This window comes from Podarcis tiliguerta (genome assembly GCF_965153285.1).
Source record: "Podarcis tiliguerta genome assembly, chromosome: 13".
Taxonomy (NCBI): Eukaryota; Metazoa; Chordata; class Lepidosauria; order Squamata; family Lacertidae; genus Podarcis; species Podarcis tiliguerta.
Window position 1 is genome coordinate 22,561,212 of NC_139546.1, and position 13,505 is coordinate 22,574,716.

Sequence of the window (13,505 nt, forward strand, 5' to 3'; positions counted from 1 at the left end):
AATTATGCCCTGGTTGCCAGGCTTAGCAAAACGCAACCTTTCATTCAACTACTCAGAGGGCAAATTCCGCAACAGCAGCAACCGCAGAAGCAACAGCAGCACAGAAGGCACAGATGTTTCTCAAAGCTGCTGGCAGGCCTGGCCTTCAGGGCGCTGGCTGCGTTTTGGCAGAGGATTACAGCACTAAGCCTGCCTGACATTTGCCTGACTTGGTAGAGCAAATATCTCTGATGCTTGCAGCGCCGGTTCGGCAAACTCCCCAGCCTGCTGGAGGAACGCAAACAAAAGAGACCCACACAAGGTAAGAAGAAGCTGCTGTCTCCTCTGAGGCCTTGGCCTGCTAAGGCTTCAGAGCTGAAGGCAGCTTGGTGCTTAAGGTGGAAAACCCAAAAGGTATCTTCTTTCCTAGTACTCACTATGGAATGAAATCCATTGGGAAAATCTCCTACAAAGCCCTAATTGAAATGAGCAGCAGCCACATTTCAACAAAGAAGTGTTCCTCTGGGCATGGACAGAATGCATTCCCTGAATCAAGGAGTAACAAGGTCTGGCTTTACTCAGGCAGGTCTGAGATTTGAGGTTCCACTAAATCAGAGGTGGGGAGCCTGTAACTTTCCAGATGTTGTTGGATTCCGGCTCTGATCAGCCATAGGCAGCATGATCCAGTGGTCAGGGATGATGGGAATTGTAGTCCACCAACACCTTGGGGGGGCATAGTTTCCCCATCCCTGCACTAGGGCTCAGCCTTCAACCCTGTTGTTAATATCAGGGCTAAGATGTGTAGTATAACAACAAAGAAGACAGTGCCTCTGAGAAACACACAGAGCACTTTTCACAAGCTACAGCTCACAAGTAAACTTTTTAAGATTCTGAAAATAAGTGTGAAAGCATAATGTGAGGTTTGCAGACAGAGATCTCACTGATTTCCAAAGTAGCTGGTGGTAATTCAGAAACCAACTGAAATCTGTGTGTGTGTGTGTGCGTGCGCAGACACAAAAGCAAATCATCAAGAATAATGCTCTCAACTATTTTAGCATGCAAAGGAAATGGTAAGTTGTTTTTTTAAAACAAGAATTGACAATTACTAGTTCTAGTGTCCCGCATCATCTTCCCTTCTTCTGTTGCTGAGGATGCAGTTGCTAGGTTACCAAAGGACCACTGAGTACCAAGCAGGAGTGGGTGATCGATGGTAGAATTTGCAACGGGACAAAGAGACCAGAAATTCCTCTGACAATTGTTGCTGAGGGAGCGGTGCTGATGGGAGGGTGGACAGCTAAACTGTGTGATGTGTGGCAGAGCCTCAGTCAGGCAATAAGCTGGGAAAGAGAAGCACATATCTGTGGCACAGCAGGGAGGGATGGGATATATGAAACTACATGTGCTACGGCATGACAACCCAAATCAGGTCAGGCAAGATCTCTACAATGTGGAGTTAGGTGGTGATTTAAAGCATAGCATGGGCAGAATGAGCAGCTTTATTTTTTAAACAAAAACCCTACGTTAAAATTTGCATTTAAACACATAGGTATTTCAAATGTGTTTTGTCTATTTAAAAAAATGCACATTACTAAGGTTATTTCCTCTCAAAATAGGCTATTTCTAGATGCATTTTCTCTCAAAATGCACATTTTAAAATACATTTTATTTTTTATTCGAGAACTCTCAAATCTGGCACAAGTAAGAATTCTGTGGAACCTGAAAGCTTGCACTCTCATCAAATTATATGAGGTATTTTATAAAAGGTATTTGGCTTACACGGTATTTCCTATGCTATGGAATCAGCACAGCAACTAACATAATTTCCTGAACTGCAGTCTTCTAAGCCCGAAGTCTGGAAGCCACACTTGCACACAGGCAATGTCAGAATCACAGAGTAAATCAGCTTAGGTGTCGTGAACTTCACTCAAAGAAATCCTGGGGAGTCGAGCTATATCTCTCATACCGACAACTCGCTCACCCTCTACCAAACCAAAGCAGTTTTATTTGGCTAAAGCAAAAAAAGGAGCATGCCAAGCACGACACAGTTCACCCCAATACTCACTCCTCTATTATCACACTGAGATCATGCAAAATTGATTTGTGTTATACTTTGGGTATGTTTCCACTGAAGCAGTGTCTGAGGGGCACTTCTTGAGACTGGCACATGTACTGGTCCTCAAAACACACACACACACCACCCTGTTAAGGAAGAAACTAGGCTGGAACCCTTTTTCCGAACGTACTAATTTTCTGTGTGGAGCGAATCTCTTGTCTGGAGATGGAACATTCCAAAATTTGATTCCCCCATCTGACCTGGTATAAAGCAGCTTATGGAGTTCAGATTTTGTTTTTCTACCAGAAAGGACACAATCTGGCTTTTTTGCACACAAATTCTGGAAGTACAGGTGGCAACTACTTTGTGATAATTCCCTAACACACACACACACACACACACACACACACACACACTGGTCTACAGGGTCATCCCATGCTGGAATGTGTATATATGTGTTTTGCAGGTCTTTACTAGAGATTGCCTGAAGGAGCCCTGTATACCCGAAGGAGCATCTCCACCCCTATCATTCAGCCCACAAACTGAGTAGGGTCCACCGCCCTGGCTATACTCTCTGCACTGCCCTAAAAAAGAACAACAGTTTTTAAATAACTCCTGCTACTCTGAGCTGATAGTTCTCCTCTTCGAGTCTAAGGAATTGGCCACGATTCCTATCCCTTCTTGCCAAACCACCAAAAAGGAAAGATTAATTCCTGGTGTACAAAACAGGGTTGGCCTTACCATGCATCAACAGGACGCAGTTGCTTCAGGCAACGTATTTCAGAAGAGCTGCCATTTTTATTTATTTATTTATTGCCTTTACGTGAGGCTTTTTAATTTTTTTTTTAAAGCTGAAAGGAAATCTAGACCACAGCATCATTTTGACTTTTTTGGGCCTCAGGCAGGAAACCATCTAAGGCTAACACCAGCGTTGCAGGATCCCTTCTTTTCCCCTTCCGCGGCTGGGGAATCTGGGAGCAAAGCTCGCTTGGAGGCAAACCACATTTTGCATCTTAAAGTGATTTCCTGCAAGACAACTACTAAAGCAGTGAAGGCTTGAGAGCATTTTGAATCATCCCTAAACTCTTTTGATCATTCCCCCCTAACCTACTGGGTCTTGACACCTCTCCTGGGAGATGCTGGCATTCCCTACTTCATTGTTTCCTGGACCCCCTTACATCAACCCTCCCTGCCCAATCTCCTAAACCGATCGTGCTAAACCAATTTTGCTAAAGCGCCACATAGCTATTATTATTTTTTACCTTACACACAGATTGTTCCTGAAAATGTTTTCTGGATGTATTGATTGGGACTAATTAGCTGTACGAAAGACAGAAACTGCTGAGCTGACGTGGCCGTCTGTATGGCTTTGTCAGAGCCAGTTAAAACATAGGCGTAAATTAAGGACGCGGCTGTGCCGCACATTGCAACGGCGCATTTAATCTTCATCCTCTGCTAAAATGAAGCCTAAGTGGTCATGTCTGCATTTCCTCACACTGCATTCCGCTATTGCCCAGCCATTCACCTCCGCTGCCAACATTTAAACTGCAAAATTGAAGGCGTCAAGGGATCAGACATTTTGCTTTGAACACTGCGTATATTGATGGTGGCCATACAAATTAAGATTTTTTTTAAACTGGTTTGAAATGTGATTGGTTGTCATGCCTTAGAATCTTGAGAATTGTGGTTTTGAATGCTTTTTTGGGGAGGTGTATGGGGTGTTTGGAGAGGGGTAGTACCTCTGGCTGGGTACACGTCATGTTCCTTCTGGACAGTTTGTTCACCTTTGGTCCTGCTCTCAACTCTCACCTGCGGCTCCTAGGAGAGCTCAGCATGCAACAGCAGCCATACCTTGGAGCAGCCTCAACTGGCCAGCTAAACCAGGTGAGGATAGCGGATGGGTCTCTAACCCTAGCTGAGTTAGGGACTTCCCCTGCATGCAAAGACAGGCTCCGGCGTATTAGACCAATAGTGGGTTCAATAGTCAAGAAGGCAGCTTCTGCACATGCTGTAGAAGCGAGGAGCAGATGCGGCTTGTGCACCTGGAAAGGGAGCCCATCTGGAAGAAGGAAAACTCCAGTCCTAAACCTCTGATGCCTCGTGAGATATTTTACAGAGAAGGAGTGGAGTCCCTAAGGTGGTTGGACGGTGCCTTGTACGCCTCCTTCTGGCAATTCCTGCAGCCAAGCTGGTGCCAAACATATTGCTCTGCTTTCCTTTGGACCACATCAGCAAAGCTGAGAGGAGGGTCTGATCATCTGGGCAGTGCAGGGTGTGAAAAGCTGTTTCAAGATGTTGTGAGGTTCACAGAAGGATGGGTAGAGGTGCTTAACTCATTTATTACGAAACATTCTTTTCGGATCCTATTGCCTTCCCCAAGCTTCTTTTTCCTTTTGTGTGTTTGTGGGGGGGACAGCATTTGGGGGCAGGTGTGTGTGTGTGTAATATATATATGGTGTGTGTGTAATATATATATGGAACAAGGTTAAGCTTCCCCTTCTCATCTGGCAGCCTCCCAAGGCTGTTTTCATTTTTTTAAAAATCTAGAGCAGTGATGCAGTATGGTAATTTTAGATTCTGCACTTAATGGTCTTATTAGTGCAGCCTCCCACCCCCATCCCTGGATAGAAATGTGCATTGCTTCAAAATATAATAAGCCAGCCCTGCAACCATTCTGCAGAGTGGGGGCATGGACCTCTGTCCTAAAGTCCTGCCCTGATGGCAGCATGAAGACAAATATGCAAATACGCCATCTCCATGGGACCTCTCTTCAACCCTTCCACTTAAGCTTGGCCACTTACAAATTGCAAAAAAAGGGGGGGGGGAGAATTCACATGTGTCAATTTTTATTTATAGATGCAAATGTGGAGGTAAATGATATAATTTAAAAGGGGATACAATACCTCTCTGTCCCCAATCTTCCCCACAGAGGCATGTCTGGCACTTTCACTAGTCAGCTTTTGGTGAATGTGGAAAAACCCCAGTCTTTGCTCTGGCCTTTGACCCCTGAGATATGTGTGTGTTTGGGGTGCACCCAATTCCTGTGACTGCAATTGATTTTAATTGTTTTTAATACTGAATTGTAAACTGCTGTAACCTGCTCAGGGAGAATTGTAAGGTTCTGCGCTTAGGCAGGAAGAATCAGATGCACAGATATAAGATGGGGTAAACCTGGCTTACTGGCAATACTTGTGAAAAGGATCCAGGGGTCTTTATGGATGGCAAGCTTAACATGAGTCAACAGTGTGATGCAGCAGCAAAAAAAAGCTAGTGCTATTCTAGGCTGCATCAACAGAAGCATAGTGTCCAGATCAAGGGAAGTAATAGCACCAATCTAATCTGCCTTGGTCAGACCACACCCGGAATATTGTGTCCAATTCTGGGTTCCACAATTTAAGAAGGATGTTGCTGGAACGTGTGCAGAGGGCAACCAATGTGATCAAGGGTCTGGAAACCAGGCCTTATGAAGAACAGTTGAAGGAGGTGGGTATGTTTAGCCTGGAAAAGAGGAGACTGAGAGGAGAGATGATAGTCATCTTCAAATATCTTAAGGGCTGTCACACGGAAGATGAAGCAAGCTTGTTTTCCCCCACTCTGGAGGGCCCAGAATTCAAACCAATGGCTTCAAGTTACAAGAAAGGAGATTTCGACTAAACATCAGGAAGAACTTTATGACAGTAAGGGCTGTTTGACAGTGGATCGGACTTGGAAGCTGGTGGTTTTTAAGCAGGGGTTGCGTGGCCATCTGTCTTTGATGCTTTAGCTGCATTGCAGGGGGTTGGACTAGATGACCCTTGTGGTCCCTTCCAACTCTACAATTCTAGGCTCAAGTGGTGATTACTGAGGGGCTACTCCAAGGCGCCAGCTGGCCTGCCTTCTTATGGTTCTTCAGCTTTAAACTGGACTTGGACTGGATAATCCTTCAAACAGAGGACTCCTTCCAACAAAATTGGGGCCTCTGTAATATAGGATCCAGGGGCACCCTACTCTGGGTACTGGCAGGCTTTTTCCCAGGGTGGCGGGAGGCAAAGGAAAACATTGAAATAGAGAACAGGCTACATTTTCACACCAAGAGAGAAAAGAACAGAGAGAGAGAGAGAGAGAGAGAGAGAGAGAGAGAGAGAGAACAGCCCCTGTATATTTTGTCTCCTAGCTTAGGTGCTAGGAACCTACTCCTTTTAAAAAGGGTGCAAAGATTATGTCTAATCTGGAAGGGCAACGTTCCCCCTTTTCTCACTTGTGGACACCCATGCACCCCGTTTAAAATTCCAGTTCACACTTCCAGATGCTGCAGCAACCTCCCCCTCCTCCATGCTTGAGGAGGCTAATGTGAGAAACAGCTCATAGAAACAGGAGATCTGGTGCAAGGAAGAGAGGGCAAAAGCCACAGAGACCTCCCCAATCCCCTCCCCAAACCTGTGCACACCGTACAGAAAAAAATACAGAGAAAAGGGTGGGGAAGCGCATGCAATTTTCCTTTAAACGAAAGCGTTGGGTGTGGGTAAAAATTGGAAGTACTGACCTTAAAGCTCCAGTAGTTTGGTTGCTATCAAACAAACAAAAAAAGGAAAAGAAAAAAGAACAAAACAAAACAAAAAAACAGAACAAAAAAATACCATTAAGATTTCTGTTTTGAGAAAACAGTTGACTTTAAACTGCGTGAGGAGTTGCTGTTTTTAAGTTGGTTTGTTTAAAGTCCCCTCCCAATGGTGTTTTTTTATATAAAGAAAAGAAAAGAAAAAGAAACAAAACAAAAAAAGCAATGGATTTGCTAAAATGGATAGGTAAATTAGGTGGGTGTTCTGGAGGAAGGCTTTCAAAAAGGTAGAGATGCAGTGGTACCAAAGTGAGACGTCACCGCAAGTGGATTCCTCCGCCCTTTACACACACACACACACACACACACATGTGCCAAGGATCTTTTAAAGGAAGGTTGGGGGCAATATTCATACCAATAAAAAAAGTGCTTCATCTTTTTTTTAAAAAAAAAAAAAAAGAATGAAGCAAATACAGTATTATGCAAATTAGGAAACATGATACTAAAGCAGTTGCTCATTCGGCATGATTTGATTCCACTGTCTAAAAAGTTAAGACTCTTCAAAGAAGGTCTGCACCAGGTGCACACAGACTATTCCAATGGCTGGGCTGTGTCTGTCACGGTCATAAAGTCATCTCCCTGTAGCAAGACAGGGTCAGCCTCTGCCCCGTGAGAACACAGCCTAAGCAGATTTAAGAGTGAAATCAACAAAATGTATGCTAAGTACGTGTCACTTTTGGTTTTATACTTATGTTCACCCCAGCTAATAGCGTAAGATCCTGTCCCACCACCTAATGCAGGGTTGAGAACCTCAGACCTCTCTCCCTGGCCCCTGGGGCTCTCCCAGGCCACACACCCTCTCCCCAGGCCATGCCTGCTTTGCCCTCTCTGGGCTGGCTCAGTTCACACCAACAGCTGTCACACGAGCTCTCACGCAATCAATCAGGGAGGAAGGTATTCTAAAGCTACGGCGGCGACAACAAATCCAACCAACATCAAACACCTTGGGCATCCCATAATTCAGTTGGTTAGAGTGTGGTGCTGGTAACGCCAAGGTTGCAGGTTTGACCCCCCCCCCCTCCTCCATGGGATAGCTGCATATTCCTGTGCGGCTTGACTACATGATCCTCAGCATCCCTCCCAACTCTACAATTCTATAATTACAATGGGAGAAATCCCCCACGTGCTCAGCACACTCCCCACAGAAAACAATGGGGCTTCAAAGTGCTTCGCTTTGCCCGGATGGTGCCCAAGATCACCAAATCTCATGGGCCTGGGTGGGAAAGGAGCTCTCCTGCTGATTGCCAGTGGCATCACAGACACAACAGGCGCCTGTGACATTTGTGCAACCTCATTCAACACACAATCACAGCGGACGAACCCTCTGGGTAAAGAACAGCATTTCCCCCAATACAGCACACGCACAGAGCACTGTGAAAATGCCACATTGGTCAATGAGAAACACAACCAGAGAGTGGGGGAGAGAAAGAGATCAGAATTATGCTCTACAACAGTAGACTGGGGCAACTCTGGAAGTGGAGGAACCTAATGATTGCATTCTCTTTACAAGTAAAACTGTGGGCAAGCATTCTAACATGCCTTGGCTAAAATTTGGTAGGGTCTTCAGAGGCCCAATAGAATTGCTTTGTGAGCTGGATCATACCCAAGTGCCACTAACAGCTTGCCCCTAGCTTAGTGCATGAACTGAAGCAAACCTTTTCCTTCCTATCTGGTCACCAACCGTGCAAGTACGTGGCACTTGCAGAGTTCCATAAGTTCTCTGCCCCAAAGGAGCTTACAGTCCAAAATTTGACAGAAGGGAAAACAAAAAAGAGTGCTGAGGAATGTGAGAATCAAGTGAGCATACGAGAACATGTTGTTGTCTGCACGGTGTGTCTGAGAATGTGCCTCTATAGCTGCAAGGTGAGATCTGGGGTTGCTTCCTGTTTATTTACCATTTGTCCTGATTTGCTTACAGGGAGCAAAGAGAGATTCCACCTTTCCCATCATTATTAACACAGTAAGTCTGGTCTTCTGGGGAAGCGGGCTTCTTGTCCAAGACTTCCCAAGCAAGTGTCATTGCTGAATGTGAATTTGTTAGTTATGAGATTGGATCCCACTTGAAAGTAGTAATAGCCTGGAAGCCCTAGAACAAATGTGATGGTTTTGCCTTATTGTGCCTTTGTGCTAGAAGCCAAGAACCAGGGCAGAAATGTCCCCAAGTGCTCTGAGTTTGTAGGACTTGGAAGCCTGCAGAGATTTCTGCCTTAGACCGAGCTTTGCAAATGATGGTTTCTGATTAACTGATTGTCACATATGTAAAAGAGAGAGAGGAATTGGTGGTGGTAGGGAGGTAGGGAGGTACCAAGAGCCTCTGGTGGCCTCTCCTGCAGAAACAGGTTGATTCAACAAAGATTCAAAACCTTTCTGGTTGATAAATGCCAACTGGCCCAAATAAAGAGTTCATCCCACATGTTGTAAGTGGCTCTAGGACCATAACTGCAGATTTTGACGTCTCCTAGAGAATACCAGATTTACTGTGCCATCCTATGGTTATCCACTCAGAAGTAAGTCATCCTAATACGTATGGGTAAGATTGCAGGGGAATTACAGCAGGCAAATGAAAAGGCGAGCTCTGCACATCACCAAACCCCTCCTAAACTATCGAGTGATCTATTCAGAAGAAGAAGAAAAATCATGTTGTACAACAATGACTGAAGACGGCACCCCTTCAAAACACAGGTGGATAGCTGCTTGTTTGTATGTCTTTGAAAAAAGACTCTCCTGCATGTAGAACTGACCAAGGCTCAACAAAGCGAGTTACTGGGGCAGTAGAAGGGCATATACTTCTAGGCTATTTTAAGACATGTATTGTCAAATGGCAGTTTGCTTACATACCTTGTGTTCGTATTCTTTGACTTATGCTGTATGGAGCTGTCAATGGAGCGTACTGTATTTCCTTGCAGGAAGGTGCGTCATTGGGAAAGATAGTGATTTGTTTGCACCCTGGACAAGATAGCATTCTATTTGTACTTTTGCACTGAATTACTGAAGGTGGGAGCATTCTTGCATGTGTGGAGGAAATCATGGACTCACCCACATTGACAACAGCCAAACTAAGGGTAAGTCCATACAGCATTCCTGACTTGAAGCAAAATATGGGCTGAGGAGAGGCAGTTCTGCTTTGGCATTGGTGAGGACTGGGTGACTGAACCCTGGTTTAAGAATATTTGGCTAGGCTTAACATGCTTGTTATTTGCCTCTTGGGAAAAATGTTGATCTCTGCAGTGGAACTCAGCTATCCCCCCACAGCTATCCAGTGCATACCCTTCAGTGCAGCTATTGGCATGGGAAATCAATTGCATTGCAGCAGGAGAGGGTGGTGATGACATCAGCCGAATATTTTTCTTTTTCAAAGGGAAAGCAGGAAGGAGAGGCACAATTAATATCACTCTGTTTGGATGGGAGAATCAAAGGGAGATAAGGGCATGTGAGTGGATTTGAAATGACAGCCTTATTAGCACCGATAAAAGCAAGGCAAACGGTGTGGAAAGGATGATATGAAGAATGACAAAGGCTGAGGAGTGGATTGCAACATGGAATAAAGTATAGCCACATGATTAAAGAACCACAGGCCAGCTAAGGTTGGCTTTTGGGCAGACTGAGCCAGAGCTATGGCCCAAAATCTGTCTCCAGTGCAACGACTTAAGGTCATGTATCACTGAAAGCTAAGAGAGCGAGCGAGCATGAGATAGAGAGCTTTTGAGCGCATGCTAAATGCTGTTCTTAAAAAGTGGGTTCTGCGACAGAATGTTGCTCCTGATCAGGGTTCCAGAACTCCATCCTTCCTCTCCAACTTTCTATTCCAGCCCTAGCCAGTCAGAATTCATGGCCACTGAGAATACTCAGTCCTCATTGGACAAGTTATTTCCCCACCCCATCCCTTCCCTCTTTGGAGGGTTTTTGTTGTTGATAATCTAAATGTTCTTTTGCACACCTGCAGATTTGGGGGCTCTACCAAGTCTGCTGAAACTTCCCTCTTATGCATGAATGCTTCACTTCTGCCTATCTTAAGGACCCACACTCTGCTAATAAGTTGGCTTAAATTAGTGCATGTAAAATAGAAGCTGTCGTGCTGGGAAAGAGGAAAGGCACATTCAGGGTAAGAGCATCTTGTTGTCTCCAATGGTGACCAGCCAGACACTCCACAGAAACCCATTAGTGAGCAAGATGGTGCTGTGTTGTTTTGGCCTCAAACGCCTGGGAAGTAAGTAGGCCCCCCACCTCAGAATAAAGGAGAAGCCATTCCCTCTGTGGGGGCTCCAAATCACCTGCCAAAACAGCTATTGGCCAAAATTTTGGCTTACCTTTTTGTAAGCATGGGAACGCTGTCCAGAAAACCGCTTGCAAAGGCCATGTTAAGGCTCCGGCAGATTTCCTGCACGTGTCCATACACTTTGCTTTGACAGTTCTACATTTAGAAAATCAGATATGCAAAGCCTGGAGTGGATCAGCTTGGATATTAACCCCCCTGCCCTACACGAGCCTGCTCTAGAAAGGAGAGTTTGAGGCCCCTCGACAGTTCAAAAAGGCGTTTTTTTCTTTGCAGAGAGCCTGGAGGTCACTCCCCACTCCTGCCACAGAATCCGACAGCATGCGTGCAGATGGTTTGGAATCCTTGCTTTGCTCATCACTGCTGCGCTGTAAGTTTCTCGAGTATCCACAATCCGCTCTCAAATTCTGGAGGGGAATCTGCATCTCAGAAAATGGCATCCTGGTTCAGTGGGAACCTGATGTGACAGCAGGTGCAGTTCCCTGATAAGGCAGAGCAGTCAGGTTTCTCGCTCTGTGGCTTCCCACCCTAGCAGTTCCCTGCTCCGTTCTCCCTGGTTTCCATTCAGCAACAGAGAGAGCCATGGGAACTGTGACCAGGAAGTGGCAAAGCTGATCAAATTTCAAGCACAGCCATGACAACAAAGACCCAACAGAAAGAGGCTGAATGCAAAACTTCAAGGAGGCCGGCCATTCCTAGCTGTGCCTTTTAAGGGCACACATTTCAGTGAATTAAATACTGATCAGTTACCCATTAAAATGCAGTGTTCCCTATGTGAACTAATAATAATAGGGTTTGCTTGTTTGTTTGTTTATTATTAAGTACTTCCCATCCATTATTTCAACAGTCCCCATAACAACCCTATGATATGGGTCAGATCATTATCAGCAGCTGCAGCGTAACCACTGTATCAAAATTGGGAGACTGAGAACAGATGCCCATGGCTACTTAGTGAGGTCACAGCTGAGAGGTGAGATCTGAACCATAAGACAAGGAAGGAAATAGGGGTTGTGTTTAGCTCCCATTAAGAATTGTTTCCACATCCATTCACCCCAAAAACCAGACTCGTAGTCCCTATGAGACACCAGCTCTCAACATCAATTGTATGTAAAAATTGGACACTATCAGCACATCCCAGCTAATTCCTCACCTTACAAACAGCTTAAACCCAACTATCACGAATTAGACTCAAAACAGAACATTATCCTATCTAATTTTTTTTAATTAGTTAGGTGGTGGTGTTGTTTTTTTTTAAAAAAATCCTGCACTTTAGGAAAAACAAAAAAAAAAACTCTCAGTGTGGCTTACAAATCACTGCAACCCAGGCAATCCCTGCCTTCAAGCTTACAAGATGTGACACAACTCAAAAGGAAAATGAAGTGGTAGGGAGGAGGAAATAAGTAAACTCAGGTAAAAGTTCTTAATCCATTGATGCTCAGGTCAGAATTTGGCACATCATGTCCCTTTTGCTTTAAAAATCATACTTCCACCCTTGCTTTTATATGTGACTGAGACAGACCCGGGTTTAAACAAAGCAGGTCAGCTGCTGTAATGCCTCATATGCAACTCTGAAATCACGGCATGAAAAAAAAAATCCATAGAAGTATTACCATTGTCTGGTCAGCACAGCACAAACAGAGCCTTCTGTGAATGAGCAGCTGGGCTCTGACCATAAAGGCTGCCTTCTGGCCTCTCCCTTGTCACCCCAATGAAGTCAACTTAGAATTCCAGAAGAGTTTCTTTCCCTCTCACTGGTCACCTCCAGCAGCTCCCTACCACAGCTCATTTGCTTAGATCCTCCTCTTGAGGCAGGGGTGACAAACCGGTGACCCTCCTGCAGATTGTTAAAACTACAGAACCTGCTTCCACAAGACGTAGCAATGACAAAACAGCTTGGATGCCTTTGAAAGAGGATTAGACAAATTTGTGGAGGATGAGGCTCTATCAAGAGCTACTAGCCAGGTTGGAGATGTTCTCGGAATACCAGTTGCTGTGAGTCTGCCTATCATTCAACTTCATTAGGTGACCCCTGCAGTGGTGGAATTTGGGCTTTCAAATTTTGGCGGCACCCTGTGTGATGCCAAAATTGATGCCCCCTCACCTCTCGTCTTCCGTTGTACATTGTTGTTGCAGTGCCCCCTGTGGCGCCCTCTCAGCTTAGTGCCCAGAGCCGGTGAACCGGTTGCACGCCCCTAAATCTGCTTCTGACCCAGGGGTGCAAAGTTGAATAAAATTTTGGGTAGGCCCATGTAAGCCCCGCCCCACATAATCAATGACATGGCATAGCACACACACATACCATTTGAATGGCAATGCCCAGCAACGTTGGGGGGGGCCCTCAAATATTTTTGGGGGTGGCAAAGAAACCTTGGCCCCTAGGAGTTGGCTCCTATGTTCTGATCACTGGCTTTAAATATTGTGAGAGAGGGAGAAACCTCAGTCATTCTCCCCTTAGACTAAACACTGTAACTTTTCTTCATAGGAGAAATGTTCCAGGTGGCACTTTGGCTGCACTTTTCTGTATGCCCTTTTCAACTCTAAAGGTAAAGGGACCCCTGATCATTAGGTCCAGTTGTGACCGACTCTGGGGTTGTGGCGCTCAT

The 13,505-nt window shown here is 45.2% G+C and overlaps 1 protein-coding gene and 1 long non-coding RNA gene across 19 annotated transcripts in view; one reads left to right on the forward strand and one right to left on the reverse strand.

Moving 5' to 3' along the window:
- The window catches only part of SRCIN1 (SRC kinase signaling inhibitor 1), a 322,505-nt gene that overhangs the window by 98,063 nt on the left and 210,937 nt on the right, over window positions 1–13,505 (reverse strand). For 11 of the 18 annotated variants that reach the window (XM_083408486.1, XM_083408493.1, XM_083408497.1 and 8 more), the window contains one exon: window positions 6,555–6,578. The exons of 5 other annotated variants lie outside the window; for them this stretch is intronic. In XM_083408486.1, coding sequence (XP_083264612.1) covers window positions 6,555–6,578 — 24 coding nt within the window. Of the gene's footprint in view, window positions 1–6,554; window positions 6,579–10,936; window positions 11,183–13,505 lie in introns of those variants that run through there. 2 more of the 18 variants (XM_083408479.1, XM_083408492.1) reach the window with 1 other exon arrangement.
- LOC310662038 lies at window positions 44–11,276 on the forward strand. The gene is made up of 4 exons (XR_014504216.1): window positions 44–301; window positions 9,536–9,691; window positions 10,573–10,731; window positions 11,179–11,276. It is a non-coding gene; the product is annotated as an uncharacterized lncRNA (long non-coding RNA).